This window comes from Geotrypetes seraphini, chromosome 6 (genome assembly GCF_902459505.1).
Source record: "Geotrypetes seraphini chromosome 6, aGeoSer1.1, whole genome shotgun sequence".
NCBI classification, from domain to species: Eukaryota; Metazoa; Chordata; class Amphibia; order Gymnophiona; family Dermophiidae; genus Geotrypetes; species Geotrypetes seraphini.
The window spans coordinates 185,349,838-185,364,207 of record NC_047089.1 but is presented as its reverse complement, the minus strand read 5'-3'; the positions used below and the strand labels follow the sequence as shown (position 1 = coordinate 185,364,207).

Sequence of the window (14,370 nt, the reverse complement as noted above, 5' to 3'; positions counted from 1 at the left end):
ATTTCTATCATTGGAGTGACACCTAGTGGGTAGGTTCAGTACTACTTATTGTTTAATTGTATATACATAATTCATTCCAGAAACATGCTTGTAATCCAAAGCACTCCTATATCAAAGCAAATTTCCCCATAAGAAATAATGGAACCTCTGACGATTCCAAAACCTTTAATAGAAAATACTGCGTAAAAGTAGTACGTTTAGAACAATCATTGCACTCCCGTGTCAGAGAGAGAAGAACCATTGGCTCAGTTGTGACTCCCGTATACAGTGCGTACTTGTATTGCAAGACCTCGCAGTGTCTTTGGCTCAGTTGTGATGACGTGCTGTGCGTATACGTGCTCGTATTGCAAGACATCGCTCGTTTATCAAGTTAAAATTTAATACAACATTTTGCTTGTCTTGCAAACACTCACACACCAAGTTACTCGCAATCCAAGGTTTTACTGTACATTATTTATTATTTTTACCATGGCACCAGGGTCACTTCAGCAAAGTAGTGACTTAGGTAGGAACTAGTGGGGTTTGTTCCTGTCCCTTAAGAGACTTGTTTGGTGTGGGCAGTGCATATAAGTGTTTTCATGGTCGTATCATTATCTACATCACACAAATAATTACACTTTGGTTTACAAAGGATCCTGAGGCAGACCGTAGAGGCTGAAACATGTGTGTGTCGAGCCACCACACAAGACTTTGTGATTTGATGAATAAAATGGCACACCAACAATATTCTGGAACTCTGCTGTTGTTTGTTACTTCTATCTCTACAACATCACCAAAATTTGCCCCTTCCTCTTTGAGCACATTATCCAGACCCTTGTCCACACTTCATAACCTCACGCTTAGGTTACTGCAATTTACTTCTAACTAGTCGCGTGCTGTGTCACCTCTCCCTCCCCCCCCCCTACAATCTGTGTAAAACTCTACTGCATGACTCATCTTCTACCAACCTCGCTACACTAATGTTACCCCTCTCCTTAAATCACTTCACTGCCTCCTATCCGCCTTCGCATACAGTTCAAGCTCCTGTTGCTTACCTACAAGTGTGTTCATTCTGCTGCCCCTCAATATGTCTCCTCTCTCTCCTTATATACCTCCCAGAGATCTCTGCTGCTATTATCTGTACCCTCCTCCTCCACTGCCAATTCCAGACTTCATTCCTCTCATCTAGCTACCCCGTACCTGAGTTTGTCTGCCACATCCCTTCTCTTCCCTTGTTTAAAAACCAACTGAAAACCCACCTTTTTGATGTAGCCTTCAATCCACAACCCTACTCCCCACTGCCCTAGCCAGCAGATTAACCCTCTTCCGAATATCTGCTATCGTTCAAAAGCCTCGCTCCAACTCACCTCCAACCTACTATTTTTGATTTCTGTACTTCTACATCTGACCCGATCATACTTGGTGACCTTAACATTCACTTTGATGACCTTAATAACGCCTCCACCCTCGAGTTTCTTATCCTCCTTAATGATTTGGGCCTCCACACACTAATATCTGGCTATACTCATGTAGCAGAACACACGCTCAATATGGTCCTTGTCCAAAATTCACAGAATGACCGTTTTCATATTTCAGCCATTAAATCTAAGCCTTGGTCAGATCATTTCTTAGTCTCCTTTATTCAAAAGCCTAAGCACCATCCTGTGACATTACAACCTAAACAGATTAACACTCGCACCTTCACTAAATTAGAAACTGCCACTGTTACCTCCATTTTCAACCTTAACTTAGAAGAGATGATGAATCGTTCCATTGACGACAAACTGGCCACATAGAACACTTCAATCTCCGAACTCTTGGATTCTTTGGCTCCTGCTACCACCTTCACAATTTCCCCACGCAAACTTAAAAAACCTGTGGTATCCCCTCTCCCGGCTTTCCCTGATCAAAAAACAATTGTGCTCCCTAGAGAGGAAATGGAGGCACAACAAAACATTAGACAATCTCAATAACTTTAGGGAACATGCTTCTTACTATAAAATGGAAATAAATAAACAAATTAAAAAGGCCAAAAATACAGCCGCCCTGTACGCTATAACTAAATCCCTTACAACAACAAAAAAAAGACACTAATACAAATGATTACTTCACTACAGCTCAGGCTATAGCAACATATTTCACTGACAAGATTAAAAAGATCAGAGAATCCATAACTCTAAGTGATAATAACAATCCAACAAAACAAAAGTTAAGCCCTGTAATTCAATAGTTTCTACAACACCATCCAGTCTATCCTTCTCCAAATGCTCGTGATTCAGCCTTCTGACTATTCAAGAACTCCAGAGATGCCTGAATACTTTTAACATTAAAGGTAGCAGCAATGAAATAATTCCACCATTTCTTTTAAAACATTTCTTTTCAGTCTTTGGTCCACAAATCCTAGACCTGGTCAAGACCAGCCTTACCTTAGGATCTTTGCCTAAACAGTGGAAACAATCAATAATATATCCAAACATCAAAGATCATAAAACTAGTCCTCTAGAATTATCAAACTACCGGCCCATAACTAATATCCCCATCCTAGTGAAATTAACTGAAAAAATCATCTTCTCACAAATAGCAAATTTCATTGAAAAAAACTAACCCCCTCTTCTATGAAACTGCACTAGCAGTTTCTAGTGCAGAGAGCCGTGTTGAATGACCTGCACTGCTCCCAACGCTCATAGGAACTCTATGAGCATCAGGAGCAGCGCGGGTCATTCAGCATGGCTCCACACGCTAGAAACTGCTAGCACAGTTTCGTAGAAGAGGGGGAAAGGCATTACACCCTAACCAAACTGGATTTCACTAAAATCACTCTACCAAACTTTCTCATATAGGTATGACTACAAAGTTCCTCTACCACCTCGACCATTTTCAATCTGTCCTGCTTATCTCTCTGGACCTCTCTTCCGCGTTCGACACAATCGACCACAATTTCTACTATCACACCTTCATGAAATCAGAATTTCAGATTAGGTCTTGGACTGGTTTTCTTCATTTTTAACTGATAGATTCTCCAAGGTTGCTTTCAATGCTAACTCCTCAGAACCATTCCAAAACCAACATGGTATCCCTCAAGGATCCATACTATCCCCTTTACTTTTCAATATTTTCATGGCACCCCTTTTAAAGTTGGGGCAATCCATTCTTTCACAATGTTTGCTTATGCGGACGATGTTCAATTAATACACCCAATTGATCTCAATAATCCAGCAGAAATAACTATCATAAACCAGAAGTTAGAAAAAGTAAACTCTTGGCTAGATGCAAATATGTTAGCTTTAAATAGTTAAAAATCCAAAGTTATGATCTTCTCCAACAAAGATGGCCTATCTACACATGCTCTGCTAAAATTGAAGTCTCTGCCTATTAAAATCGTTAGTTTCCTAAAACTATTAGGTGTCACTTTTGACAGCAAATTTACATTTCATCAACACATCAGCACAGTAGTTCAGCATTGTTACCATCGTTTAAGAATGATTAGATCTTTCGTGAAATTACTGGAACCCTCTTCACTTAATACTCTAATTCACTCCTTAGTAATTTCCTGCATTGATTATTGTAATGCTCTTAAGGGTATAACAAAAAAAGAGATAAGACACCTACAAATTGTTCAGAACACTGCAATATTATTTTCAACGCAAAAAAATACGATCATGTGTCTCCCCTTCTTCGTAAAGCACATTGGCTACCGGTTGAATATAGAATTAATTATAAAATCCTCCTTCTAACATTTAAAACCCATTCAAGTAATCAATCTGAATTTATTAATAGCCTCTTAACACCTTACTGTCCATCAAAAGCCCTCCGTTCGGTATCCCAAAACTTCCTAACAATCTCCTCCCGAAAAGAAATTTATACACTTAGATCTAATAATTTTGCGGTGATCGCTCCTTCCACCTGGAATTCTATCCTTAATCATCTTCGTCAAGAAGCATCTCTACCTAAATTTAAATCAAAGTTAAAAACTTTCCTATTTCAAGATGCTTTTGACATTTAACGGCCCTTATCAGGGCTAAAACTCTTACAGTTAATCCCTCCTCAGACCCCCTTCCTATTGTTTGTCCCTTTTTTGTTCTCTTTACTTTGAGGCGGCGTTCTGAACTGCTCTTGTTTTGTTCTTACTTACAGGGCAGGATCGGGAGGCAGAGAGGAGCAGACCAGGGCTGAGAGGAGATTCACAGGGGCGGCCAGGAAGGGTGAAAGGCTGATCGGGGTAGCGGCGAGAGATAGCTCCGCCCACCCCCACCGCGTCAGAGGTCGCTTCAGTGCCCAGGCTCCCCCTTAAAAGGCAGGAAGCCTGAGCACGAGGCAGACCGCGGCGGCGTTCTGAACTGCTCTTGTTTTGTTCTTACTTACAGGGCAGGATCGGGATGCAGAGAGGAGCAGACCAAGGCTGAGAGGAGAGACACAGGGGCGACCAGGAAGGGTGAAAGGCTGATCGGGGTAGCAGCGAGAGATAGCTCCGCCCACCCCCACCATGTCAGAGGTCGCTTCAGTGCCCAGGCTCCCCCTTAAAAGGCAGGAAGCCTGAGCACGAGGCAGACCGCGGCGGCGTTCTGAACTGCTCTTGTTTTGTTCTTACAGGGCAGGATCGGGAGGCAGAGAGGAGCAGACCAGGGCTGAGAGGAGAGACACAGGGGCGGCCAGGAAGGGTGAAAGGCTGATCGGGGTAGCAGCGAGAGATAGCTCCGCCCACCCCCACCGCATCAGAGGTCGCTTCAGTGCCCAGGCTCCCCCTTAAAAGGGGGCGAGCCAACGGCGCGTGGCCATTCGGCGCGCGGCAAAGGCACTCGCCTTAGCGAGGGCGCCTTTGCGAAGGAGCCGAGAGAAGGAGCCAGGAGTCCAGGCTGCTCAGCAGCAATTTCAATTTCAATCTTCTATCTTCTTTAATAAGTTCTTATAAAAAAAAATTTTTTCTTTCTTCTATTCTCATTTTTTTTTTCTCTCTCTATTTCTACACCTAGCTACACGTCAGACAAACTCCAGTGCACCGAGGGACTTAAATCACAAGGAAGGAACAATGGAGGCAGCAGAAGGCCAGCGAAGCTTCCCAGTATACTGCATTGATTGTCACATGTATGACTACCTCCCTTCCGGGAGGCAGGCCTACATATGCAGTCGATGTCAGGAACTGGCTAGCCTGAAGAAGGAGGTCGGGAGACTGCAGATCAAAGTACAGGAGCTAGAAGGACTCCTCTCCATAGAGGAACCAAGGGAGCTTGAACCAACTGAGGACACCACCAGAGAGAACCACTTCAACGAACAGGTCAGGGAGCTCGAAAGATTCATCGAGGAGGCCTGCAAGATGGTAGAAACACAGGAACACCCGCTCTTCAGAAGGGAACAAACTGATGGAGGACAGGACCCGCCAGGAGCCACCGGGACCCACCAGGACCCACCAGGACCCACCAGGAGCCAAGGGAGAGGAACCTAGTGAAGAAACAAATCAGGAGAAGGAAGGATTGGAGGACCCAATCATCGACACAGACCTGAGACCCAGGAGGAAGCTGAGGAGAGGAAAATCTGCTATCGTGGTGGGAGACTCAATCCTGAGAGAGGTGGACAGTCACATAGCAGGAGGCAGAGCGGATTGCCTAGTGACATGTCTCCCAGGGGCGAGGACAAAGGACATCTCCGACAGAATTGAGAGAATCTTGTAGGGAGCTGAGACAGAGGAAACAGCAGTGATAATCCACGTCGGAACCAATGACGTCAGCAGAAGAAATTTCAACATGACTACACTGACCGAGCAGTTTAAGATCCTGGGGAGGAAGCTGAAGCTGAGGACAGGGAAGATAGCCTTTTCAGAGATCCTGCCAGTGCCAAGGGCAGATGCGAGGAGGCAGACCGAGCTGCAAGCAACAAATGGATGGCTGAGGCGATGGTGTGACGAGGAAGGTTTCCTCTTTGTACGGAACTGGTCAACCTTCCTGGGGAAAAACAAGCTCTACAGGAGAGACGGACTGCATTTGAGCACGGCTGGGACGAGGATGCTGGCACGTAACATCCAGACCTGCATAGACATGACTTTAAACTGATAACAAGGGGAAAGCCGAGAGTCGATCTGACCTCGACACATCGGACCACAGTATCGAGCAAGGATGCTGAAACAGGAAAGGAAGATAGTGGACTAGAGGCAAAATGGACACTTTATGGACATAAACCCAAGGATACAGTACAGGGACCCGAGAGGCAAGTAGAGCTAAAGAGCAAGACATGGAGGACACAGCCGGAACCAGAGGGCTATCAAAGATCAAAGAAGCGGGTGGAGGACGGGATAGACACACCACAGGAGGCAGCCCGTGAGGAGACCAGCAGGAGCATCAAATCAAGAGTAGACTCAAAAGAAAAGGTAACTAACCGGGACTTAAATTGCCTATATACAAACGCTAGGAGCCTAAGGACTAAAATGGGGGAGCTAGAAGTTATAGCCAGAAATAAGGATCTAGACATAATAGGAATCACAGAGACATGGTGGTCAGAGGACAACAAATGGGATGTGGCCCTGCCAGGGTACAAACTCTACAGGCAAGTAGAGGGAGGGACAGGGCGCACAAGAAGGGGGGAGGAATAGCACTGTATATAAAGGACTACACTCCTTCATCCAGATCAGAAACAACAATAAGGGCAGACAGTCTGGAGTCACTATGGGTTAAGCTAACAGGAGGGGAAGGAGCTGACATCAAATTGGGACTTTACTATCGCCCACCAGGACAACCAGAAGCAAACGACCTGGACCTGGAGGCCGAACTGAGGCAGGTGTGCAAAAGTGGAAGGGTGGTGGTTATGGGGGATTTCAACTATCCGGGAATAGATTGGGACATTGGGCACTCAAATTGCACGAGAGAAACTAAATTCATAGAGGTGATAAGAGACTGTTTCATGGAGCAGCTGGTCACAGAACCAACGCGAGGGGATGCCACTCTAGACCTAATCCTCAACGGGCTAGAAGGACCCACAAAGGAAGTGGTGGTACTAGCACCATTAGGGAACAGCGATCACAACATGATCCAGTACAAATTAAACATGGGAACATCAAAGGTGAAAAGAACCACAACGACAGCATTCAACTTCAAAAAAGGAAACTACAAAGACATGAGGAAAATGGTAGGAAAAAAGCTCAGCAATAGCTCAGGGAAGATGAAGACCGTAAAGGAAGCCTGGACACTGCTTAAAGGCACAGTGCTCGAGGCACAAGACCTGTGCGTCCCAAGGTTCAGGAAAGGGTGCAAAAAAAATCGAACTAGAAACCCAGCATGGATAACAACTGCAGTTAATAAGGCGATAAGCGACAAGAAATCATCCTTCAAGAAATGGAAAAAGGAACCAACAAAGGAGAACCAGGAAGAGCACAAAAGGCACCAGAAAGAATGCCATCGAGAGGTCAGGAAAGCAAAGAGAGAATATGAGGAAAGACTGGCAGGAGAAGCAAGAAACTTCAAACCCTTCTTCAGGTATGTGAAAGGGAAACAACCAGCCAGAGAGGAAGTGGGACCACTGGACGACGGAGACAGGAAAGGAGTGATAAAGGAGGAAAAAGAGATAGCTGACAGGTTAAACAAATTCTTCTCGTCAGTCTTCACCAGAGAGGACACATCCAATATCCCAGAACCCGAGGTGATTATAAACGGGGAACACGACGAAAAGCTGGTACAACTAGAGGTAAGCAAAGAGGATGTCCTCAGACAGATAGATAGACTGAAGAGCGACAAATCACCAGGCCCGGACGGCATCCACCCAAGGGTACTAAAAGAACTGAGAAACGAAATAGCAGAGACACTTCGCCAAATATGTAACCTCTCCCTAAAAACTGGGGAGATCCCAGAGGACTGGAAAATAGCAAATGTCACGCCCATCTTTAAGAAGGGATCAAGGGGTGACCCGGGAAACTACAGGCCTGTGAGCTTGACCTCGGTTCCGGGAAAGATGATGGAAGCAATGGTAAAGGACACAATCTGCGAACACATAGAAAAAAATGGACAACTGAAGGCGAGCCAGCATGGCTTCTGCAAGGGAAGGTCGTGCCTCACAAACTTGCTGTACTTCTTCGAGGGAATAAACAGCCAGATGGATAAGGGGGAATCCATAGACATCATTTACCTTGACTTCCAAAAAGCCTTCAACAAGGTACCTCACGAACGGCTACTAAAAAAGCTGTGGAACCACGGGGTGCAAGGGGATATCTACCGATGGATCAAACACTGGTTGGCAGGCAGGAAACAGAGGGTTGGAGTAAAGGGCCATACTCAGACTGGCAATGGGTCACGAGCGGAGTTCCACAGGGGTCGGTGCTGGGACCTCTATTGTTCAATATATTTATTGACGATCTGGAGACGGGGACAAAATGTGAGGTTATCAAATTTGCTGATGACACCAAACTCTGCAGCAGGGTTAGGAACACGGAAGACTGTGAAAACCTGCAAAGGGACCTAACGAGACTGGAAGACTGGGCAAATAAGTGGCAAATGAGTTTTAACGTAGAGAAATGCAAAGTCATGCATGTAGGGAAAAAGAACCCGATGTTCAGCTACAAAATGGGGGGAACACGGCTAGGGGTGAGTAACCTTGAAAGGGATCTGGGGGTGATGGTTGACACATCACTGAAACCATCGGCGCAGTGTGCGACAGCCTCAAAGAAAGCAAACAGAATGCTGGGCATCATCAAAAAGGGTATCACAACCAGGACGAAGGAAGTCATCATGCCGCTGTATCGCGCAATGGTGCGCCCGCACCTGGAGTACTGTGTTCAATACTGGTCACCGTACCTCAAAAAGGACATGGCGGTACTCGAGGGAGTGCAGAGGAGGGCGACTAAACTGATAAAAGGTATGGAAAATTTCTCATACGCTGACAGGTTATAAACGCTGGGGCTGTTCTCTCTGGAGAAGAGGAGACTTAGAGGGGACATGATAGAAACCTTCAAAATCCTAAAGGGCATAGAGAAAGTGAATAAGAACAGATTCTTCAAACTGTGGGGAGCCACAAGCACTAGGGGTCACTCGGAGAAATTGAAAGGGGACAGGTTTAGAACAAATGCTAGGAAGTTCTTTTTTACCCAGAGGGTGGTGGACACATGGAACAAGCTTCCGGAGGAGGTGATAAGCCAGAACTCTGTACAGGGGTTCAAGGAAGGTTTGGATAGGTTCCTGGAGGATAAGGGGATAGAGGGGTACAGATAGAACTTGAGGTAGGTTATAGAAGTGGTCAGTAACCACTTCACAGGTCGCGGACCTGATGGGCCGCCGCGGGAGCAGGGCAGGATGGACCTCTGGTCTGACCCAGTGGAGGCAACTTCTTATGTTCTTAGTTCTTGCCTTTTTCCCCTCTTGTCTCTGTAAGTCTTTGTATGTTTGTTTTGTTCTATTAATACTCCCTGTCATCAATATTTGTCGGTTTTTTGGATACTGTAAAACTTTTAATTGTACACTGCTAAGAAGCCTGATTGAGTGGTATGAGAAATTTTTTATAAAACTTAGACTTAAAAACTTAAATTCTAGGGTTATTAGATTTTCCAATGTGGAAACCCAGACACATGGCCCCGCCCTGTTACGCCTCTAGTCCCACCTTATTCCACCTCCAGCACTGCCCTGTTCCACCTTCATCCCTGCCCCATACACCCCCAGCCTGGCCCCACAAAGCCTTATCTTTCTTCTCCGACCTCTAGGCCGCGTCTGGAGGGCCTCCGAGCATGCACAGATGTGTGTGACGTCATCCGCTCATGCTCAGAGGTCCTCCAGACGCAGCCAGAAGTCAGGGCTTTTCAAAACCCAAACAAACTACCAAGTTTTGGAAAGTCATTCTGGGCACCCAGACAGTCCTCTGAAAATAGGACATGTCCAGGTTTTCCCAGACGTCTCATAACCCTAAGCTGTTCCCCCCTAACTGTATCCATGGCATCTTGTTTGTCTGTCTTGTCTGTTTAGATTGTAAGCTTCTCTGAGCAGGGACTCTGTGACTATATACAGTGCTGCATATGTCTGATAGCAGGTTAGAAATAATTATTTCAAAGCATGCGCTTGCATAATTTCTATGCTCACTCACAGGGTTCTTCTGAAACCACAACTAGAACAGGGACCTGCAGTTTCCTGTACATGACTTCTTGAAAGGTGAAGTATGGGGGGAAAGCCATGAATGAAGATCAAGGAGTGGGGTCAGGGAAAAACAGTGAATACGACTCGGGGTCAGAAGTGATTAAAAAAGAAAATGGGGGTCTGGTTGCTTAGCTTTCCCATTGGTAAGACAGATCTCCTTTGGGCTGTGTAAGAGGTTCTTAGCTCTAGCAGGGGCTTAGAAGGTCTTGGGGGTTGCATTCTTACCTATGCTAGGCGTTAACACTTTGTTTCATACTAAGTTACTCTTCACTTTGTCTCTTTTTGTCTGCATGATTTCATCATCTTCCATTCATTTTCTTTCACCTGTTCACCATCCCAGCTGTCAAGTTCAGTGATATTATAAGCACAATGAAGGGTGGCTTGGGGCCTCAAGAAGCTGAAGGGCCACATCCTGTTGTTAATGAACCATCTCCATTTCCATCTCTAGCAAACCCACTGCCTGTCCCACGTAAGTAACCAGCTTGCAACCTCTGTCCTTTTGTTGCTCCCACTGCTCAATCATTTTCATGTTCACTATCACACATACCTCTAAGAATGAGCTACCAACTGCTTCAAGCTCCTTAATGATGTTTCTTTCAGTAATGGCTTAATATATCAAGGTTCTTGAAGCCCTACTTTGCTTTGAAGGCTTAATAAGTGCCATGATGCACTGGGTTTTATTTTAAAAGTAATGGACCATACACCACAATTGTCTCAATAACCATACCATGGTATCCATAATCACAGAATCCAACCAAATATCATCACAACCACCATCATAGTAGCTATCATCAGAGTACTTACAGAAGTGACTACTATACTGTGTATCACCATCATAAACATAGCCACCATCATATTACCCCAGTAACTGTCATCACAGCACTATCATACTTCCACCAGTTCTCATCACAGTAACCTCTTGCCCAGTAACCTTCATTCATCATCTCAGCTTTCACTGCAGTAACCCTTAATGCAGCTAATCTCATCATCTTATAGTTGCCACACCACAACCTCACCTTTTGTCATCAAAGTGACTATCATTATGATCATTACCCATAATCACAGAGGTCACCACAGCATCTGCCCTTTACAGCTACTAGATCACCAGCCATCATCTGAATTGTTACTATTACAGTTGTTATCACTCAGGCTATTAAAACAGTAACTAATATCAATGTTCATTTTCACAACTTTATTAATCATACATAAATCAACACAGCTGCCCTAAATACTAAAAAGTACAGTAATCACAGTTATAGACTTCTACCCACCCTCATCTCCCCAAAGCTTGTCATTACCATAAAGGCATCTACCTCATAGTCATTACTCCTGTACGTCACATATCCATCCTCACAACTATATCATGTAAATATCATCAGACTATCTGCTATTATAATCACATCATTGCAAATATCATAACAGCATCTACAATCAGGAATTGTAGATGATTTGTGTTTTTTGTCACTCTAACTCTTATGCAAAATGGAGTAATATACAAATGTAAAAATATAAATAATCCTCATAATGAGCATTAGAACCATTTAAACTGACACCACAGCCTTTATCATTAAAACCATCATGCACAAGTCAACACAACCAATTTGTCACAACTTTCATAGTTATAATTTCCTTTTTTTTTTCTTTTACCATTTTTCCTTCTTTCTCTGTTTATTTTTCAACTGTTTTTCATCTCAGCTGCAAAGTTTACTGATATTTTAAGTGCAGTGAGGAAGGTCCCTGGTCCTCCTGAAGCTGAGGGGCCACAGCCTGCCATTGCCCAATCAACCTCCTCTCCATCCCTGGTGGATTCTTTGCTTCTCCAGTGTAAGTAGGTGGTCTAATTAAGGGCTAGTCCTAGCAGCTTAACTTGCCATTGGCACCATGCTGCACTGCTGCTTAATCTAGTATTAACTTGTCTTTCAGAACAGTTTCTCCCCTCACCCATTGCCTCTCCTCTCACCATTTCTGGAGGCATTGCTCAAGTTCTTTGTGTTCTAGATCATCAAAATATTTTTGGACTTAAAGTTCATATATTCCTCCAGAGCCCTTTAATATCAAGAGCATTGGACAGTTAAGGAGCATTACTCCACATGTTATAGAGTGCTATAGCTGTACAGATTAACCTCAGGATCACAGCATCTGAAACTGAAGTATGTCCATGGCATGTCAATGACTAGCTTAATGGCACAGTTAGTAGGAATCAGAAGTGGGGTTGTTCTCAGATTTGACAGTTCTCAAATCTGTTTTCACTGTCAAGCCCTGTCCCTTTTCCCTCCTTATGATCATTTCCAAAGTTATATACTTCATGTTCCCATTAGATTTTGGCAAAAAGATAGACTGAGGCAATCCAAAGTTTTCCAAAGAAGAATTTATTAAATAAGCAACAACACTGGAGGGGTGAAAAAACTAGGCCCAATTTGGCCAAGTTTCACCCTTCCTGGGCTGCATCAGGGACTAAAAACAAGTGAGTATATAAAAGAATGAACAACAAAAGAACTGCAAAACAATAATAAAATCCAAATCATATGTATTAAAACATATAAGTAATTCGTTGATAAATAAGGGCATAATAAAATCATATGAAATATAAATGATATACAATAAAAACTAGCATAGATATGATGACTCATAAAAATGCAACACAAAGGTGCCAAAAGTTTGATTATACCCTTCCAGTGTTGTTGCTTATTTAATAAATTCTTCTTTGGACTTCTTCAGTTTGCCTCGGGCTGTTTATCTTTCTGCCTGTCTGATTTTTTCAGACCGTTTGCCTGTGTGTTTTCTGGGCCCATCCTAGACTTCTGTTTGGTAACTTTCTTTCTGCCCATGGAACCATAATCATTGCTGCTTGCTCTGCTTTACACTGTTTTGCCCTGCTGGCCATGTGGTGGAAGAGGAGAGGATTCAAATCTGGCTTTCTTATTTTCCTTTGTCACTGTTATTCCCCCCCCCCTTACTATATATATATCTTTCTGTTTCTGGTCTTTGTTAATTTGTGCTTTTTATTCTAATTCCTTTCCCCGGTGTTCATCTTCACTGGCGAGTCTTCAAAACAGCCAATTCCCCCAAACTTGTATCGTAAAATTTGTAGTGAATCTATGTCACATTGTAACCTGTTAACTGTAACTGTACATTATGTATATTTAACCTGCTACCTGTTCTGAGCTCTTTGGGGAAAACGGGATAGCATACTTTGTAAAAGAGGGGGTCAGTGTAAGTAAGGAACCCATCAAATCTAAAACACGCAATGAGTCCAGCTCCATCATGTGGATCAGTCTCCTTAGTTTTTATCGTGTTGAATACTTTCTTTCTTTTTTCACCTGCCTCTACTATTTTTTTTTAATACCCTTGGCAGCTCAGTCAGGTCTCGTTTCCTGAAAATTACATTGTTTGATTTTACATTAAATATTTTTTCATGGCCCAAAAGAAAGCCTCAATGGCTTTAAGAAGTGTGGGCTGCGTAGCAAGACCATATCCAGACTGGATACCTACAACTGGTGCTTGCAATTCCTAAGCCCAGATCATGAGACATCTTAAATGTCATTTGTGCCTAAAGATTATATGAATATATCTTTGTGACTCTAAAGGGCAGAAGAAAAGGTACTACGGTTCATTGAAATGTGAGCTATATTCATCTATATTGGAGTCAAAAGACCCTCAAGCTACACTGGATGTTGAGTGCATCAACACTGAGGCAACCTCGATCACCTTCAATGCTGTGTCAGTAGGATGCCTTACGATCGGCATCAGCCAGTAGCCATATGAAGATGAAAAGTTCAGTCTCTTTGGCATTGAAGGCTTCCAATGTTGTCGTCATGTAGGGGTAATTCTATAAAGTGGTGCTTAGCCTGGTGCTAACATTTACAGCAGCACACTAAACCTAGTACCCTGGCCGGAAGACGCCTGGAACTGCGCAGACATCGACGCAATGTGGGGCACACCTGGAATCTGCCAACAAATACCGTATTTTCACGCATATAACGCGCGCGTTATACGCGTTTTTACCTACCGCGCATACCCCTCGCGCGTTATATGCGTGAGCGCGGTATACAAAAGTTTTAAAACATAGTTCCCACCCCGCCCGACTCACCCCCCAGCAGGACCGCTCGCACCCCCACCCCGAACGACCGCTCGCACGCGCTCCCAACCGCACCCGCATCCACGATCGGAGCAAGAGGGAGCCCAAGCCCTCTTGCCCGGCCGACTCCCCGACGTCCGATACATCCCCCCCCCCCGGCAGGACCACTCGCACCCCCTCCCCGAACGACCGCTCGCACGCGCTCCCACCCGCACC

At 44.3% G+C, this 14,370-nt stretch overlaps 1 protein-coding gene across 14 annotated transcripts in view; it reads left to right on the top strand.

Moving 5' to 3' along the window:
- CAMK2B (calcium/calmodulin dependent protein kinase II beta) overlaps nucleotides 1-14,370 on the top strand; it is a 385,126-nt gene that overhangs the window by 333,018 nt on the left and 37,738 nt on the right. For all 14 annotated transcript variants that reach the window (XM_033948504.1, XM_033948506.1, XM_033948501.1 and 11 more), the window contains 2 exons: nucleotides 10,417-10,545; nucleotides 11,772-11,900. In XM_033948504.1, coding sequence (XP_033804395.1) covers nucleotides 10,417-10,545; nucleotides 11,772-11,900 — 258 coding nt within the window. The remainder of the gene's footprint in view (nucleotides 1-10,416; nucleotides 10,546-11,771; nucleotides 11,901-14,370) is intronic.